The 17,063-nt window shown below is 42.7% G+C and overlaps 1 protein-coding gene across 1 annotated transcript; it reads right to left on the reverse strand.

Annotated features, from left to right (window-relative positions):
* Positions 1-4,607: 4,607 nt before the first annotated feature.
* Positions 4,608-12,680, reverse strand: LOC109890257 (synaptoporin). The gene is made up of 5 exons (XM_031823905.1): positions 12,669-12,680; positions 10,078-10,202; positions 8,875-9,073; positions 6,718-6,909; positions 4,608-6,201 (listed from the first exon to the last, which is right to left on the reverse strand). Exons 1-5 carry the CDS (start codon positions 12,678-12,680, stop codon positions 5,821-5,823), a joined length of 909 nt encoding a protein of 302 aa, XP_031679765.1. The 3' UTR covers positions 4,608-5,820.
* Positions 12,681-17,063: the final 4,383 nt, after the last annotated feature.

Raw genomic sequence — 17,063 nt, forward strand, 5'->3', positions numbered from 1 at the left:
TATGGATCTTGAAAGCAGTACTTGTTTTTTAAAGGTGGCATGCACTCCCTGCTGGCTACTGATAGGAACCATCTATGTAGGTTGTGATAAATGTGTGAGGGATGAGGGATCTTGAAAGCAGAACACGTATTTTAAAGGTGGCTTGCACCCCCTGCTGGCTAGTGAAAGAAACCATCTATGTATGTTGTGGGGACCAAAAGGGATGCACATTTTAGTTTTTGCCCTATTCAAATGATCAAAAGACTTTTATGATCTAAATCAGGTGTGTAGTGCTAGGGCAAAAACTAAAATGTGCATCCCTTTGGGTCCCCAGGACCAGGATTGAGAACCACTGGTGTAAGGAATAAGGGACCTTGAAAGCAGCAAACATTTTTTAGAGACGGCTTGTACCCCCTGCTGGCTACTGATAGGAACCATCTCTGTAGGTTGTGGGAAAGGTGTGAGGGATGAGGGATCTTGAAAGCAGCACACGTGTTTTAAAGGTGGCTTGTACCATCTACAGGCTACAGAGTAACCCTGAATGTGGCACTAATAAGAACCATCTACTGTATGTTGGTTAAGGAAAAAGTTCTCAGGGATGAGGGATCTTGAAAGCCACTGAAGGAGTATAGTCATGGAAAGTCTTCTTAAGGTGTCTGTCTGGCTCTCCCTGTAGGCTGGAGTAACACTGTGTATGTGGGCTGTCTCAATAAAAAAAAATCTGGAACATTTAGGGCTCTATTTTCAGCTGGTGCTAAGTGCCCAATCCATTCGCCAAGTTTCCAAGCCAATCAATAAAGGGTTTTGCTCGTGAGAGAATGCTTTGAAATAAATCTTAATCGCCAAAGCTTTGTTTAAAAGATCAAGTTTGGGAGCGGCAATTCAGTGAGCGGACATCCTCTTTTTGTCTATGTATCGTACATTGTTTTAACTAGCTCCTGTTATTATTTTGGGGTCATTAAAAAAACAGAACATGAAGGCTACATCATGTGTCCATTATGGAAGGAGAGATTAGATGATGCATTGAACATTTAAGTTATTTTTGTAACAATTGCTTGTTTTCTGTTCCATTTGATTAAAAACCAAGCCCTCCATAGGCTACTCTTACCCTTTTACAACGAAGGCTGGTGTTGGGTGTCTTTTTTATTAGTCAAGTAGCCTATGCATAAAAGGTTTCTAAATGGTCCACTAATTTTACTTGTATCCATCCCCATTCATCCAGTTACCAAAGATGCGCTCCTCCAAACATATTTAATTAATTCAGCCTTATAATGCCATATTGTAGCATATTCAGGGGGTGTCCCAGACTGGGACTCAAACCCAGGTCCAGTGACTGTCATGCCAACACCTTAATCGTTCAGGTAAGAGGTTGTTAGGTGTTGGGTTAGGGTCACTACATTATCGACAGTGGACAGGCCCAGGGCTGCGCACAAACCTCGCAAGGGGCAGGTGCTCAAAATGATTGAATAAATTATGAAGTGTTACTGCGCGAAGGATATGGGCCAACCAGACCAAATATTGATGCTCTAAATATAGGTAGCTTACTACACACACTCAACCGTTGATCGCATTTCAAGCCATGCATGATTGCGCAATCTCCGTACATGGCAGAATGGGAAAAAATGCACAACCAGGGGCTCATGAGCTCCGTGCAGGGCAGACCAATGGACGGGGTAAGGGTGGGGGGGTTGGTTGGTTGGTAAACTTGACGACATCACCACGACTTTGGGGCAGTGGGTTCGGAACAACAACAACAAAAAAGTTCTCTTGGAGAGTGGTAGGGCAAAGGGACAGGTGCTCGGGCACAGGTAGACCCCTATCTGTGCATGTGGCTGGATAGGCCTATATCTTGCTTATTGGGAGCGAGCTTCACACATATGCCAACAATACATTTTAAGGGGAGCCTAGTAGTTTTTATTTCAGGAGAAGTGCAATGTGTAAAGCTTATACAGTATGCTTATGGAAGCCAAATACAATAATGTTGACTGCCAGCACTCCAAACATGTTTAGCAAAAACTGGAGGTATTATATTATTCCTATTATTTGTTACTGTAGTCTATGCTGTTTAATAAATGGTATTATACAATGGACTTGGAAGAGTATTCTGTGCCCCCCAGCCGAATTGGAGTTGACAATGCAAAGACTGTCAATAACCTACACAACTTGAGACAACCACACATAGTAGCAATGGAACACATTGATTGGCCAGTGAATTGTCAAGCCTTTGTCACACCTAGAACTTCATCAAAAACCAGCCCTTTCACGCCACCGCCAGCTATTGTGCTCATAATTCCCACTGTGTAAATAGCAAATATATTTCTTACACACCCTCCAACCTATAGCGCTACCGCTAGCGCTAAGATTTACCTTTGCATTAGTTTGTTAAAATAGAGCCCTTAATTTAATGAAGATCTAAGCTTTTACAATTGTATTTGGAGGTGTTTTGTATATTTATGATGTGCTTAGAGATGTGTTTTAAATGCATAGTGCAATTAGTAAATTACTGCAGAAACAAGCACATTCTAAGTGCATGTTGAAATACAATGTTCCATAAGAAATAATGTGTTGTGATCAAGACACTGACTGATCCTCCCTCTCCATCTCTCCAACCCCCTCCCCATCTCCTGCCATCCACACAGCCTTGGCATGTGCATACTCAATGTAACCCTTGATTTCCAGCTGATAACCTGATCTTAATTTTTATACTGTACCTACACTGCAATTTCCATCCTCCTGTCTTTCTGTGTCCTGGATACCTGCTGCTAACGTTTAGCTAGCATCTCTGGAGGGTTGGCCAAACACACAGAGAATACATCTCAAATGGCACTCTATTTCCTATACGGCCGTGGTCAAAAGTAGTGCACAATATAGGGAATAGGGTGCCATTGGGACTCATCCAGAGAAACACTGCCTCTCTCTACTCTGTGTTTAATGGCTGCTCACACACAGAAGAGGACCATGCAACCCACAGAAACTTAATGACACCCCTTGTGCCTCGTTATTAAACATGCTTTCCTTGGGCAATGTCCGTCCATCCTCTCTCTTCTCTTTTCTTCTGTTCTTGTCTCTTATGTCTTTTACATCCCAGCTATTCATCCGCATTTGACATTTTATCATGGTGTTGTCTTAGTTGTATTCCTCATTCCATTAGCTTGCTCCTATGGAGCCTGCTGAATTGAATTATGCTAAAAAATATAAACGCTTGTTTCCCAATTGGTCTAAATTATGGGGACAGAACTGATGAAAACCTTATTTTTTGGTGCTAAATTCCACCATTAGCACTTCATCTGGAATAAAAATGTAGTTTTTGTCATGTCATCATCTTTATGGCTTTTGAAGAACATGTTATCACTGATATTGCAGAGATATGATATTGTAGCACCAGCTGCAGCACATTAGCTACTCTAGGTGAACAGAACAAACCTAGAACACTCAGCCAAGATGCTCTCATGTATTAGCATGGAAGATAATCCATGTTTTGTGATGTGAGCAGGCTTGGATCCCATTAAAATACCTGCATTCAAAATATTAGAATAGAGTCCCTGAGCCAGTGAGGTAGGCCCCATGGGGTCTTGTATCTGTGCCTGTTTGAGCCATTACTCTGACAGTGTCACGACTTCCACCGAAGGTGGATCCTCTCCCTGTTCGGGCGGCGCTCGGTGGTCATCGTCACCGGTCTACTAGCTGCCACCGATTCCTTTTTCTTTTCTGTTAGTTTTGTCTTGATTGTTTTCACCTGTTACTTATTTGTTATTAATTATGGCCTATTTAAACTTCCAGGCCCGCATGCTTTTGTGCGGGCTTATTCTCACTGTCAGTAGTGAAATTGTATTTCTTATACGTATTTTGCTGTCTGTTATTTTCCCTGGTTTTGGTGACATACCTGTTTATTTTGCCTGGTTGTTGGCTAGACCCAGCTTAATAAACATATGCATTGGAAGCATTGCTCTCTGCGCCTGACTACACACCCACCACCCCTAGCTATCCGTGACAGACAGCCTTTCTACACACTTGACTAGCCACAGAACTAAATTGGTTAAGCATGAATGTTATCTAGGGGAGCGGGCAGGTGCCGTTAGCATTCTGCTCAAAACAAACTAGACATTCACACTTACTCACACACATTATTTTTCTTATCAATGTTTTTTTCTGCCATCTTCTCCCTCTCCTTTTTCTGTTACTTATATCTCTGTTCATATGCTCTCTCTCTTTCTATTTCTTGCTTTCTCTCTCTCTCCTTCCCCTGTTCCATCCCAAATTGCCCACATGAGTCTGCCATGGAAAAGAGGCATTGCTGAATCTTATTTGTCTTGTTACAGATTAGGGGGGCTAGTACAGTACCTCAACTCCCTCTGGAGCAGGAGAGGATACCAACTCTCACCTACCATATCTACATCACCATGGTAACAGCTCTCAGGTGGATCTGATCTGATCACTGTGACAGTACTTAGCAGAATATCAGAGCACCTTTCACCTGTGTGATATAAACTGCTCTTTCTCTGGGTATGGATGTGTTGATGCACTGTCCTGTGGTTGCTATATAGAGACAGGGAGACTGGTTTGACTTTAGTTTCAAAAGGCTTCCATTTTAAGAACATACAGTATTCGCACAGAGGCACACCACTTGGACAATGCGAATGTAAGGCTTTATTTGTGCATCTTCAAATGTCAGTATTATTTAGATCCCTGTGAAATATCACCATCACTTTAAAACCATTGAGAAATTACAACACGTATACAAAATGTGTGGAACGACTCACTGTGGAACATCACTGCATGACACTATCAGCAGAGCACAGCCACCACCAATCAAACTCACTGCAACCATTTGAACATCAGATGAGGTATAATTAGAATATATATAACAGGCGGTTCACAAACGTATGTCCACAGTTTTCAATTCAACAGCACAAACTTACTGAAGCATGAAACAATTTGTCATTAAAAATATCAATCATTTTACAGACACTCTTATCCAGAGGAACTAGGGTTAAGTACCTTGCTCAAGGTTGTACAGTAATGTACATGAATGTGAGCTGAGCCAAACCACTCACATTCACACTATTCACACAGTCTTCTCTCACTTTATTTCCATTTCTGATACATTTTCCAGTCTACTCCGATGTCGTCTTAAAAACTAACTTGCTAAATCCTTCCTTCCCCTTCAGTATGCCTTCTTCTTGTCATCTTTCTCTCTTACAGTCCACCCCTGTAGATATTACAACTTCATCCATGTGCCCTCGCAAACTTTATATCTGGAAATCTACATGGGAGTGGTGACCTATACCTCATGGTCAAATGTAATCAGCTACATGTAATCTGATCACAAAAAACTGTAACTGCAATCAGTTATGTTACCTGCAAAAATATTGTAATCAGGTTTGAGATACTTTTGAAAAAATAGATGATTACTTTTTGCTTTAGGCTACTTTTAAATTCAGAAAGGATGTTTGAGAAGAAAATACATTATGACACCTTTCTGTTTCTCAATGACATTCAATTAAGTTTGTTCCACCTGAGCGAGTCTGACCACAAGTCAGAGACCCCTATGATGACACACCAAATGCATTTGATGGATCCTTTTTGTTTTCTTCAAATGCCTCTTAATGGCAGAGTAATCCAAAAGTAACTGAAGGTAATCAGATTACGTTACTGAATTTGGGCAATCCAAAAGTAATGTTACTGATTACAATTTTAAGACAGATAACTAGTAACTGCAACGTATTTCACTTAGACAGTAACATACCCAACCCTGCTTATGGTCAGGTATCAATATGCAAAAGTATTTTCAGATCTAGTTAAGTTTGAGTAGATGAGGGGAAAATATATATGAAATGTGATCTAAATATCATTGACAAATATGATGGGATTAAGCCCTTTAGAGGTGACATCTCCCTGACTAATGATGATTGGCTGTCCTAGACGGGTCTGTGGCAAGCGAAAGCTCCCTATTGATTGGTTGAAGCTACCTTGGCTGTAGTGCTGCTGGCCAAAGCTCTCCCGTGATTGATCAAAACTAGCCTGCCTGTATGGATGTTGATAGAAGCTGTCCCCTGATTGGTCGAAACTGCTTTGGCTGTAGAGCCGTTGGCTCATCCCATTGGCCCGTCTCCCAGAGGCGCTTCTCATTGGGTACCTCTGGCCAGTCTTGTACCAGCCTGTCTCTTTGAAGACAAACCAGATGTTGCCGGTCCAGAGGATAAAGTTTACAAAACCAAAAACCTGTATAAATGTACAGAACAAGGATATTTAGAGTGCATGTTGACGTTTCTTGTCCTGGAGTCAAAACTGAGACAGATTTTGCCTTAGATAGGCCAGCTGCAAAGTCAAAATTGTGTATATTGTAAAAATGTATGAAAACAAAAATGAGCTTTTTGGTCTTAAATGCATTTAGAGTTTGGGTCTAAACATCAAACTGTCAGATTCAGAATCAGATAATGTTATTAACATAAAACAAATGGTTGCTAAGAATTTTTGTTGCTGTGCACATAATTTCAAACATCATCGTCAACAATCGTTTGAAGGACGAGCATTGCGTAGGAGTTAATACCACCTGTCTGAAGACAGTGGAGCTGACATTGATCAGCATTGGTGTTTCATGCTTAAGGGTTATGTCCCAAATTGCACCATATTCCCTATATAGTGCACTACTTTTGACTAGGGCCCATAGTGGTCTGGTCAAAGGTAGTGCACTTTATGGAAAATAGGGTGCCATTATGGATGTCACCAATGACTCACCACAGACGTGTTGAGCTCAGACCAGACTGGGTGGTGGGAAGCTGAACACCGGTTGGCCGGGTATCTGCAGGCAGAGATGAGCAGGAGGACCTGGGTGGGATCAGTGGCTGACTTTACATCAGACAGAGATTTGGCCCAAGCACAGGAACTCACCAACCACATGAAGGCGAACAGCACGGTCACTACAAAGTCCTATTTAGCAGGGAGAAATGGAGAAGGTTATTATCAGGTTCAATTCGATCGTGGGAGTTGAGGTATGAAAAACATGATAGGGTGATGTTATAAATGAGGTTTAAAACCTCTACAGGATTGTTGGGTCCCCCTAGGGATGGTTGCTAATGTTGCCTAATGCATTTAGCGTGAGGTTGTAAGTAACAAGAAAATTTACCAAAACATAGACATATCTGGTATTGACAGAAATATTAAATTATTGTTAATTTAACTGCACTGTTCAAATTACAGTAGCTAGTACAGTGAAATAATACCATGCTATTGTTTGAGGAGATTGCACAGTTATGAACTTGAAAAGCTTTTAATAAACCAATTAGGCACATTTGGGCAGTCTTCATACAAAACTTTGAACAGAAATGCAATGGCTTATTGGATCAGTCTAAAACGTTGTACATACACTGCTTCCATCTAGTGGCCAAAATCTAAATTGTGCCTGGGCTGGAATAATACATTATCGCATTTCTCTTGCATTTTAAAGACGATGGTACAAAAAATGCATGGTTTTTCTTTGTATTATCTTTTACCAGATCTAATGTGTTATATTCTCCTACATTCATTTCACATTTCACATTACTGTATTATTGACTGTATGTTTTGTTTATTCCATGTGTAACTCTGTGTTGTTGTATGTGTCGAATTGCTATGCTTTATCTTGGCCAGGTCGCAGTTGCAAATGAGAACTTGTTCTCAACTAGCCTACCTGGTTAAATAAAGGTGAAATAAAATACAAAAAAATAAAATAAATTTCCACAAACTTCAAAGTGTTTCCTTTCAAATGGTATATGTAACGATGTACGCTGATCGTCGGGAAGCAAGTTAAGGGAATAAGAGAATGAATAAATGAATAAAATAAATTAACGCAACAAGAAACACGAACAGCTCACCAACATAATACAGAAACAGAAACAATGATGACCAAGGAAGAAACCAAAGGGAGTTACATATAAAGGGCAGGTAATCAAGGAGGTGATGGAGTCCAGGTGAGTGTCATTATGCACAGATGCGCATAACGCTGGTGACAGGCGTGCGCCATAACGAGCAGCCTGGTGACCTAGAGGCTGGAGAGGGAGCCCACGGGACAGTACCCCCTCCCCAATGCGCGGCTCCAGTCGCAGGCCAACCAAGATGACAATCCCGGGGATCAGGGGCGGACTGGTCACCGCTGCTGAGGTGCAGAAACCTGACGAACCAGCTGAGGAGTGAGAGCCTGATGAGCCGGCTGAAACCTCCCTGGTTGCCTCGGTCGAGACACGGGAACCTGTTCACCCAGCTGAGGCATTGGAGCCTACAAACCCGCTGAGGCCTCCCAGGTAGCTCCGGCTCCAACACCCGGACACGACATCACCTCCAACACACACAAAAAAACACTCCCTGATGCTTCCCTTTGTTGAGTTGTCATTCTGTAACGATGTACGCTGAGAGTCGGGAAGCAAGTTCAGGGAGTGAATACATTTTATAAATAAACAAACACAACAAGAAACATGAAGAGCGCACCAACATGATACATAAACAATGACGACCGGGGAAGAAACCAAAGGGAGTGACATATAAAGGGCAGGCAATCAAGGAGGTGATGGAGTCCAGGTGAGTGCCATTATGCACAGATGCACATAATGCTGGTGACAGGTGTGCACCATAACGAGCAGCCTGGTGACCAAGAGGCCAGCGAGGGAGCACACGTGACAGTATCAAGAATATGCATATCCTTGCTTCAGGTCCTGAGCTACAGGCAGTTAGATTTGGGTATGTCATTAGCAGGAGTAACAACAACGTAAAGCTAACTGCAATTGATAAAATGCCACAATATACCACACCTTTCAGGTAATAATCTTGTGAAACACATTTCTCTATATGTTAAGCTACCGCTGCCTTGTAAATTATTTAATTCTCAATTAATAGATACATACATTACACAAATCAACTCACCACCAACGGTCCTCTGTTACCCTCGCGATACTTGTTCTGGTAGTAGATGTACACTACGGTGGCCATCAGGGAATAGAAGAAGGCAAAGACAGCCACAGTCACAAAAAACTGAGCTGAGGAGGAATAGTCTCCGACTAGGAAGATGCTCTCCTGTCTGTTCCTCTCACACAGCGTGGGCTGGAAATGGACCTGCTGTAACCTATCAGATGACAGGAACAAGGACATGGTCACAGTTAGAGCCTTTTATTGAGAAGAGCGAGAAGAGTGTGTTTACAAGAGAGACCTGCAGTTATGCCATCTGACCTATAAAATAACAAAGTCCTGCATAATGTTAGGGTATGTCCAGGTAAAAGTAAGGTATGCGCAGAGTGTTTGAACACACAATCATTTACAGAAAGTAGAGATAGACCCTGCTGCTTCTTGCTTCTTTAAAAAAAACATACAAAAAAACAATATATTTTAAAGAACAAAAGTCTGTCTTGGTAAGGAACCCTTCCATTACGAATGGAATCTGACATGCTTTAAAGGGAGCGATTGTTAAACTGAGTGAAATAAGTTCCTCCCACTGATCTGAATGAACCTGCGATCTTCAGAGAGACAGAGAGGAGAGACGAGAGACAGAGACGAGAGACAGAGAGACGAGAGACGAGAGACAGAGAGAGAGAGGTATATGTATTCCTTAGAATCACTGTATGATGCTCAGGAGTCTCAATTATGAATCTCTCTCCTGATCATCAAGAGTCTTTTCACATTACTCTAAACCTGAGCTGAAAGGTTTTAGGTCTTCAAGGGTGCAAGTAGATACATGTGAGATACCGATTGTGGAAACAAATGAATTATTTCTGGGGATCAGACACAGACTCCGACACAATTGTCTGTCTGACAGCTACAGCTCCATATTCCATCATCTTTCAATCAGAATTTTTTTTTTATAGATGGAAAATCAAACTCTGCCTCCACACCTCCACCCTATCTGTCAAAACACATTTACAGATGGACAACAATGTCGTTGTCTCACCAAGGCTATATCCCCACATGCACAGTAGATTACAATACAGAGTTACTTAGTGAAGTGTTGTGGAGTGTTTATCTGGATAATGTTACTTGTCTCTCAACGTGATATACCCATGCATGTAACATGTGACAATGACATGATCATTTTGCTCCAGTTTGCAAATTGTTGCAAATAACAGCATGTATTACCTGAAGGGATAGGCAAAGTTTACTGTGATGCTAAGGTTGCTCTGGCTCTTGTCCAGACATTCCACTCTAACCCGCAGGTGACCAGAGTACCCTCCACATGTTGCAAATGCACAGACGGCAAAGATCTGGAAAATAAATATATTATTAAACTCCTACTCATTGAGCATGCTAGACATCGACTGTGTTCCAAATGATACCCTATTCCCTATATAGTTGGCTAGCTAATTTTCACCAAAAGTAAAAAGTAGTGCACTACACAGGGAATAGGGTGCCTTTGGAATGCAGTTGATAGTTGCTCCTGGTCCCTCCTTTTGTGTCTGGTCCTTTACAAAACTGCAAGAGCAACAGCTGGACCTAATGAGCCCCAAAGCAGCGTCTATATCAACACCCTGACAGATGCTGCCTTTGGGAAAGTTATCATGTGTATAATATATGATATCTGGTGTGGGATATATGGTGTGGATATATGGTGTGGATATATGGTGGAATGACCATGGGACTGTTGATGGATCCTAAAATCAAAAACAAACTGCTCTTGCCAGTAGTGGAGAGTGTGGTAAATTGAGCCAAAAGGGTAAGTTGAGCCAGCCTTGTTTCAAGGAAACCATATACAAAATTCATTGTTTGACCAAATATTTAGGAAGAGGTCATGTGAGTGGAAAGTACATGGTAGAAGTGGTAGGCAATTAGGTCCAAAAAACAGATTTTCAACAAAAGAAATAAATGTATTGTATTAGATGTTTCATGATAGTTGTACCTAAGCCAAAGTAAATAATTGTAAGATTGTTCTACATCAGTTGGGGTCTCTATAAGCTTCAATAGGAGGTCCTACACCTAGCATGAACGTGCAGCCTTGTAGCTGTGTGGGCTGATATAGTGAGAATGTTTGCCTTGGGGTCAGTTGAGCAAATGTAAGTGTTTTATTCCCAGGCTTAATGCAAAACATTATCGCTGGGATATGAGGCAACAACAGGGACTGTGTTACAAAGTGTTTGTAATACTGTTTTAGGGATAGCCCCCTTTTTTTCAATTTTCGCCTAAAATGACATACCCAAATCCAACTGCCTGTAGCTCAGGACCTGAAGCAAGGAAATCCATATTCTTGGTACCGTTTGAAAGGAATCACTTTGAAGTTTGTGGAAAAGTGAATTGAATGTAGGAGAATGTAACACAATAGATCTGGTGGAAGAAAATACAAAGAAAAAAACAATCGTTTGTTTTTCTACCACCATCTTTGAAATGGAACAGAAAGGACCCACATTGAGTCATCACTCTGGTTCTAATTCTGATGATGTCCACAGGATGGCAGCAGTGTATATGCAACGTTTCAGATGGATAACTTGAAGTATGAGCAAACTACATGACATTTAGTGTGAAGTCACCCAGGTACATTTGGGCAAATCGTGAATGAGACATTTACATTCACATTACATTTTTCTGCAAAAATATTGTGAAACCTGTATCCTTGGACTTTGATGTAGCTTTTCCAGTATTAGTAGTCATATTATAAGTTCAACATTTGCAAAACACCCAGTTTTCATAACTTCATAACTCTCCATATTCTTATACATTTTGTCCAAAAGGAAAAGGCTTGCTGTCGCACAAGCTACATTTTGCAACAAATACGGGGTTTCCAGATACTCCCATATAGCCCAGCTCATTGGCTATCTAGCTAGCTTTGTATGTCCCCGATTGGTGCCAATATGACAAAGTTACAATCAATCAAGTGAAGAGCGCCCGCGTCATCTGCGTGCCATGAAGGCGTCGCTCTTTGACCAAATTTGGTGTCCTATAGGATATACTACACCCCTAATTATATAGTGAAGTCTGGTTACGTTCTAGGATCTCAGAGGAATAAATATGACTGTAATTTGAATGGTTGAAACAACGTTTAGGGTTAGATTTGCACAGATTCCTTTATTTGCAAATTGAACGAGTGGAAATACAAAATCGATCGTACATGCTATATGGACCTTTTTAGGATATTAAAAATGATTTTATCTAACAAAATGACACTCATGTTATCTCTGGAACCCTTTGGATGATAAATCAGAGCAAGATTTCAGAATGTAAGTACACATTTCACCTTCAGAGGTGAATTTATCAAACCTATCGCGGTGAAAAAAAGTGTTTTGTTGTTAGGAGCTCTCCTCAAACAATAGCATGGCATTTATAGCTACTGTACATTGGACAGTGCAGTTATATTAACAATAATTTAATCTTTCAGCCGATATAAGACAGTTATGTGTACCGACATTTGTTGTTTCTCTAAAATCTGCGATGGTGACACACAGTACAACTGTCACGTTCTGACCTTAGTTCTTTTGTTATGTCTTTGTTTTAGTATGATCAGGTCGTGAGTTGGGTGGGTTGTCTATGTTTGTTTTTCTATGAGTTGGTATTTCTGTGTTTGGCCTGGTATGGCTCTCAATCAGAGGCAGCTGTCAATCGTTAGGGAGCCTGTTTTCAACCTTGATTTGTGAGTGTTTGTATTCTGTTTTGTGTATTCACCGTACAGGACTGTTTCGTTTCGTTCGTTCTCGTTATTTTGTTTTTGTGTTCATGATAATAAATTATCAGCATGGACTTACCATGCTGCGCATTGGTCCTCACCTTCTTCCACCACAGACAAGCGTTACAGAATCACCCACCAAGAAAGACCCAAGCAGTGTGGTGACAAGAGGCAGCAATACCTGGAGAACTGGACTTGGGAGGAGATATTAAACGGCAAGGGACCCTGGGCACAGGCTGGGGAATATCGCCGCCCCAAGGCAGAGCTGGAGGCAGCGAAAGCCGAGAGGTGGCATTATGAGGAGCTAGCACGGCAGCGCAACAGGGACGAGAGGTAGCCCCAAAAAATGTCTTGGAGGGAGGGGGGCACACAGGGAGTGTGGCTAAGTCAGGTAGGAGACCTGAGCCAACTCCCCGTGCCTACCGTGGAGAGAGGTGGACCGGGCAGGCACCGTGTTATGCCGTGAGGTGCACGGTGTCCCCGGTGCGCCGGCATAGCCTGGTGCGTTACATAGCAGCTCCTCGTATCGGCCGGGCTAGATTGGGCATCGAACCAGGTGCCATGAGGCCGGCTCAGCGCATCTGGTCTCCAGTGTGTCTCCTCGGGCCTGGGGTACATGGCACCAGCCCTACGCATGGCGTCCCCGGTTCGCCAGGACAGCCCAGTGCGGTCTATTCCACCTTGCCGCACTGGCCTGGCTACGGGGAGTATCCAGCCAGGTATAGTTGTGCAGGCTCGGTGCTCGAGACCTCCAGTGCGCCTCCACGGTCCGCTCTATCCGTGTGGCACACACCAGCCCTCCGGTGGCAGCCCCCCGCACCAGGCTGTCTCTCCGTCTCCTCCCTACAGGTGCTCCCGTCTGTCCTGAGCTGCCAGAGTCTCCCGTCTGTCCTGAGCTGCCAGAGTCGCCCGTCTGTCCTGAGCTGCCAGAATTCGCCCATCTGTCCTGAGCTGCCAGAGCCGCCCGCCAGAGCCACCCGCCGGAATCGCCCTTCACTCCGTAGCTGCCGGAGTCTCCTGCCTCTCCCGTGCTGCCGGAATCTCCCGTCCATTCGGGACCCGTTGCTAGGGTCCCCAGTCCGAGGTCAGCGGCGAGAGCTGCCGGAGCTGCCGGTCAGTCAGGAGCTGCTGGAGCCGCCGGTCAATCAGGAGCTGCCGGAATCGGCCTTCACTCCGGAGCTGCCGGAATCGCCCTTCACTCCGGAGCTGCCGGAGTCTCCTGCCTCTCCCGTGCTGCCGGAATCTCCCGTCCATTCGGGACCCGTTGCTAGGGTCCCCAGTCCGAGGTCGGCGGCGAGGGTCGCCGCTCTAAAGAGGCCACGGAGGCGGGTAAAGAGGCGGGCAAAGACTATGGAGTGGGGTCCACGTCCCGCACCAGAGCAGCCACCGCGGACAGACACCGACCCAGACCCTCCCCTATAGGTTCGGGTTTTGCGGCCGGAGTCCGCACCTTCAGGGGGGAGTACTGTCACGTTCTGACCTTAGTTCTTTTGTTATGTCTTTGTTTTAGTATGGTCAGGGCGTGAGTTGGGTGGGTTGTCTATGTTTGTTTTTCTATGAGTTGGTATTTCTGTGTTTGGCCTGGTATGGTTCTCAATCAGAGGCAGCTGTCAATCGTTGTCCCTGATTGAGAACCATTCTTAGGCAGCCTGTTTTCAGCCTTGATTTGTGGGTGACGGTTATCTGTTTTGAGTATTCACCATACAGGACTGTTTCGTTTAGTTCGTTCTCGTTATTTTGTTTTTGTGTTCATGATAAAAAATGATCAATATGGACACTTACCACGCTGCACATTGGTCCTCCCCTTCTTCCACCACAGACAAGCGTTACAACAACAAACATTTTACATTAAAAACACAAACATCTTGACTAAAAACAGCTGGCCTAAAAACAATTTCACTTTTCTATGATATATACATCGATCAAATGTTTAAACTCCACCAACGAAACTAGATCATCACATTTTAAAATGTTCAGGAGAGAATTCCAGGACCACGGTGCTAAGTAACTAAAACTATTTCTACCATGACCTGTTCTAATTTTTGGTACTGTTAGAAGCAAATCAGAATGGGCTATGAATGGGCTTTTAATCCTACTTAAAATGATTAAAAGACAAAAAAGTGACTGTGTTGAATTATGTTTGGGAAATAGACATGGTTTAAAAAGGTAGTGGTAATATTTAATTCAGTACAGAAATGTGTAGGCGGCTCAACTTACCCTGTCCCGCCGCTCAATTCACCCCATACCCAGGGTTTTTTTGGAACAAGCTATGTTTTCAAAACTCTAATGTTTACATGAATTCTAATTATGGGGATACACAACATCCTGAAATACTGTATATGTAGATAGAGACAGACAGGGACCGGGACCGGGACAGAGAGAGTGAGAGTGAGAGTGAGAGTGAGAGTGAGAGTGAGAGTGAGAGTGAGAGTGAGAGTGAGAGTGAGAGTGAGAGAGAGAGAGAGAGAGAGAGAGAGAGAGAGAGAGAGATTGTTTCTCTCAGATTGTTTCTAAAAGGTATACATACAGCCAGACAGTTGTTGTGTCACCTGATCAGATCCAAAGTGTTTAAGACCACATCTAATTGAGTGTGTGTGGCTATAATTATAATTAAAAGTCATTGATTAGATGTATTTACAAAAGAAATGATGAATACTTCTGTTGTCTGCAAACATCCTGTTAATTCACTCATTCATATTCAAATGGTAAAAGGATGCATTCTAAATGGTTACAATCATTAATGACACATTATAACTTCTATAATCATTATTATGCCATTAAATTCTAGACTAAAACACAGCTGTTAACAAAGTATCATCTAAATACAAAGGCTTTTTGGGTTCAGTGTTAAAAGACGAACAGAACGAGAGAGAGAGGGGGAGAAAGAGACACAGCGAGAGAAGAGAGAAAGGGGAGTGTGAGCGAGAGGAGTGAGGAAGAAAGAGAGAGAGAAAGACAGAGAGAGCGAGAAAGAAAGAGAGAGAGAGAGAGAAAGAGAGAGAGAAAGAGAGGGAGAAAGAGAGAGAGAGAGAGAGAGAGAGAGAGAGGTGGTAGAGGAAAGCTAATCTCGGCACCATATCTATTAAGCAGACTGATGATCAAGGTTTGGGATTGATTTTCTTGAGAACAGCATTATGGAAACAACTGAATAATTTAGAAATGGGCTGACTGCAAACAGTGAGCCACCTACTGTGGGTTAGAGAGTGACTGAACCTGTTGGAATACTGTACATGCCACACACACAAACACACAGGCATACGCATGCATGCATACACACACACACACACACACACACACACACACACACACACAGCCCAAAGGACTGCCCTGGGAAAAACAGTTGATAAAATTGACCCATCAAACATAAATAATATTCCTTACAAACCAAATTGAAAAATAAAGTATTTTAAAAACACATGCATCACATACAATAGCCTATAGAACACACCCCTGTTTCATAACAAAATAATTATAATGCTGGTTTAACGAGGAATGTACTTACCTGCAGTCCAAATATGAAAGAAACAACTACTTACCGGAGCAAATATGACCATACACATTTAAAAAGCACAGTGAACAAGTTCTACTCCACAAAAGGGTGTTAGCAGCTTTCTCCTCATACTAATGCACTGTCACTAATATAGATGATTCAAAGACAGAGAGCAGAGAGAGAGAGAGAGAGAGAGAGAGAGAGAGAGAGAGAGAGCTCATGCTAATGCACTGTCACTAATGTAGATGGTTCAAGGACTGAGAGCAGAGAGAGAGGTAGAGAGAGCGAGACAGAGAGAATGAAAGAGACAGAGAGCGAGACAGAGAGAGAGAGAGAGAGAGAGAGAGAGAGAGACAGAGAGAGTACAGAGTGTGGAGGTTGCCTGAAGGGGTGGGGGGGGGCAAGATCTCTGAAGGGAGGAGAGGAGAGAGCAAAGGGAACTATCCGGTGTTGGGGTGGGCATTAGGGAGTAGGGTAAGGAAAAGGATGTACTGTAGTGCAGAGCTCCTCTCTAGTATAACTGTGTGGCTCTGCTCCTCTCTTTGAGGACAGACCTACCTACAGTACCAGACACTCCGGGAGAGAACAGATAAATAGAACTATGAGGATTCAACAAGCAGATCTCCACAGATAGATTCCCCAGAGAGACAGAGACAGATAGTTTACCATGCATGACAAGATTCTTCAGACATAATTTCCACTGGGTAATCAAATCAAAGTCAAATCAAATGTTATTTGTCATGCGTCGAATACAACAAGTGTAGCCCTTAAAGTGAAAGCCCTTAACCAACAATGCAGTTTAAAGAAAAAAGTATTGTTAAGAAAGTATTTACTAAAAAAATATGAAGTATGAAGTAAACAATATATATTTTTTAATAGTTCAAGAGCAGCAATAAAATAACTGTAACGGCGTTCTTCGTTTGCTGAAAGAGAGGACCGAAATGCAGCGTGGTGGTTACTCATGTTCTTTAATGAATGAATGGT

The sequence above is a fragment of the Oncorhynchus kisutch genome, linkage group LG5 (genome assembly GCF_002021735.2).
Source record: "Oncorhynchus kisutch isolate 150728-3 linkage group LG5, Okis_V2, whole genome shotgun sequence".
In the NCBI taxonomy this organism is placed as follows: domain Eukaryota; kingdom Metazoa; phylum Chordata; class Actinopteri; order Salmoniformes; family Salmonidae; genus Oncorhynchus; species Oncorhynchus kisutch.

Bases quoted from the DNA above. Each gene is read 5' to 3' on its own strand.
- LOC109890257 (XM_031823905.1), bottom strand. The intron at 6,910-8,874 runs GTGAGTTGATTT...CCTGCTAAATAG, and splicing joins GTAACAGAGGACCGTTGGTG to GACTTTGTAGTGACCGTGCT. The intron at 6,202-6,717 runs GTGAGTCATTGG...ACATTTATACAG, and splicing joins CTGAGCTCAACACGTCTGTG to GTTTTTGGTTTTGTAAACTT.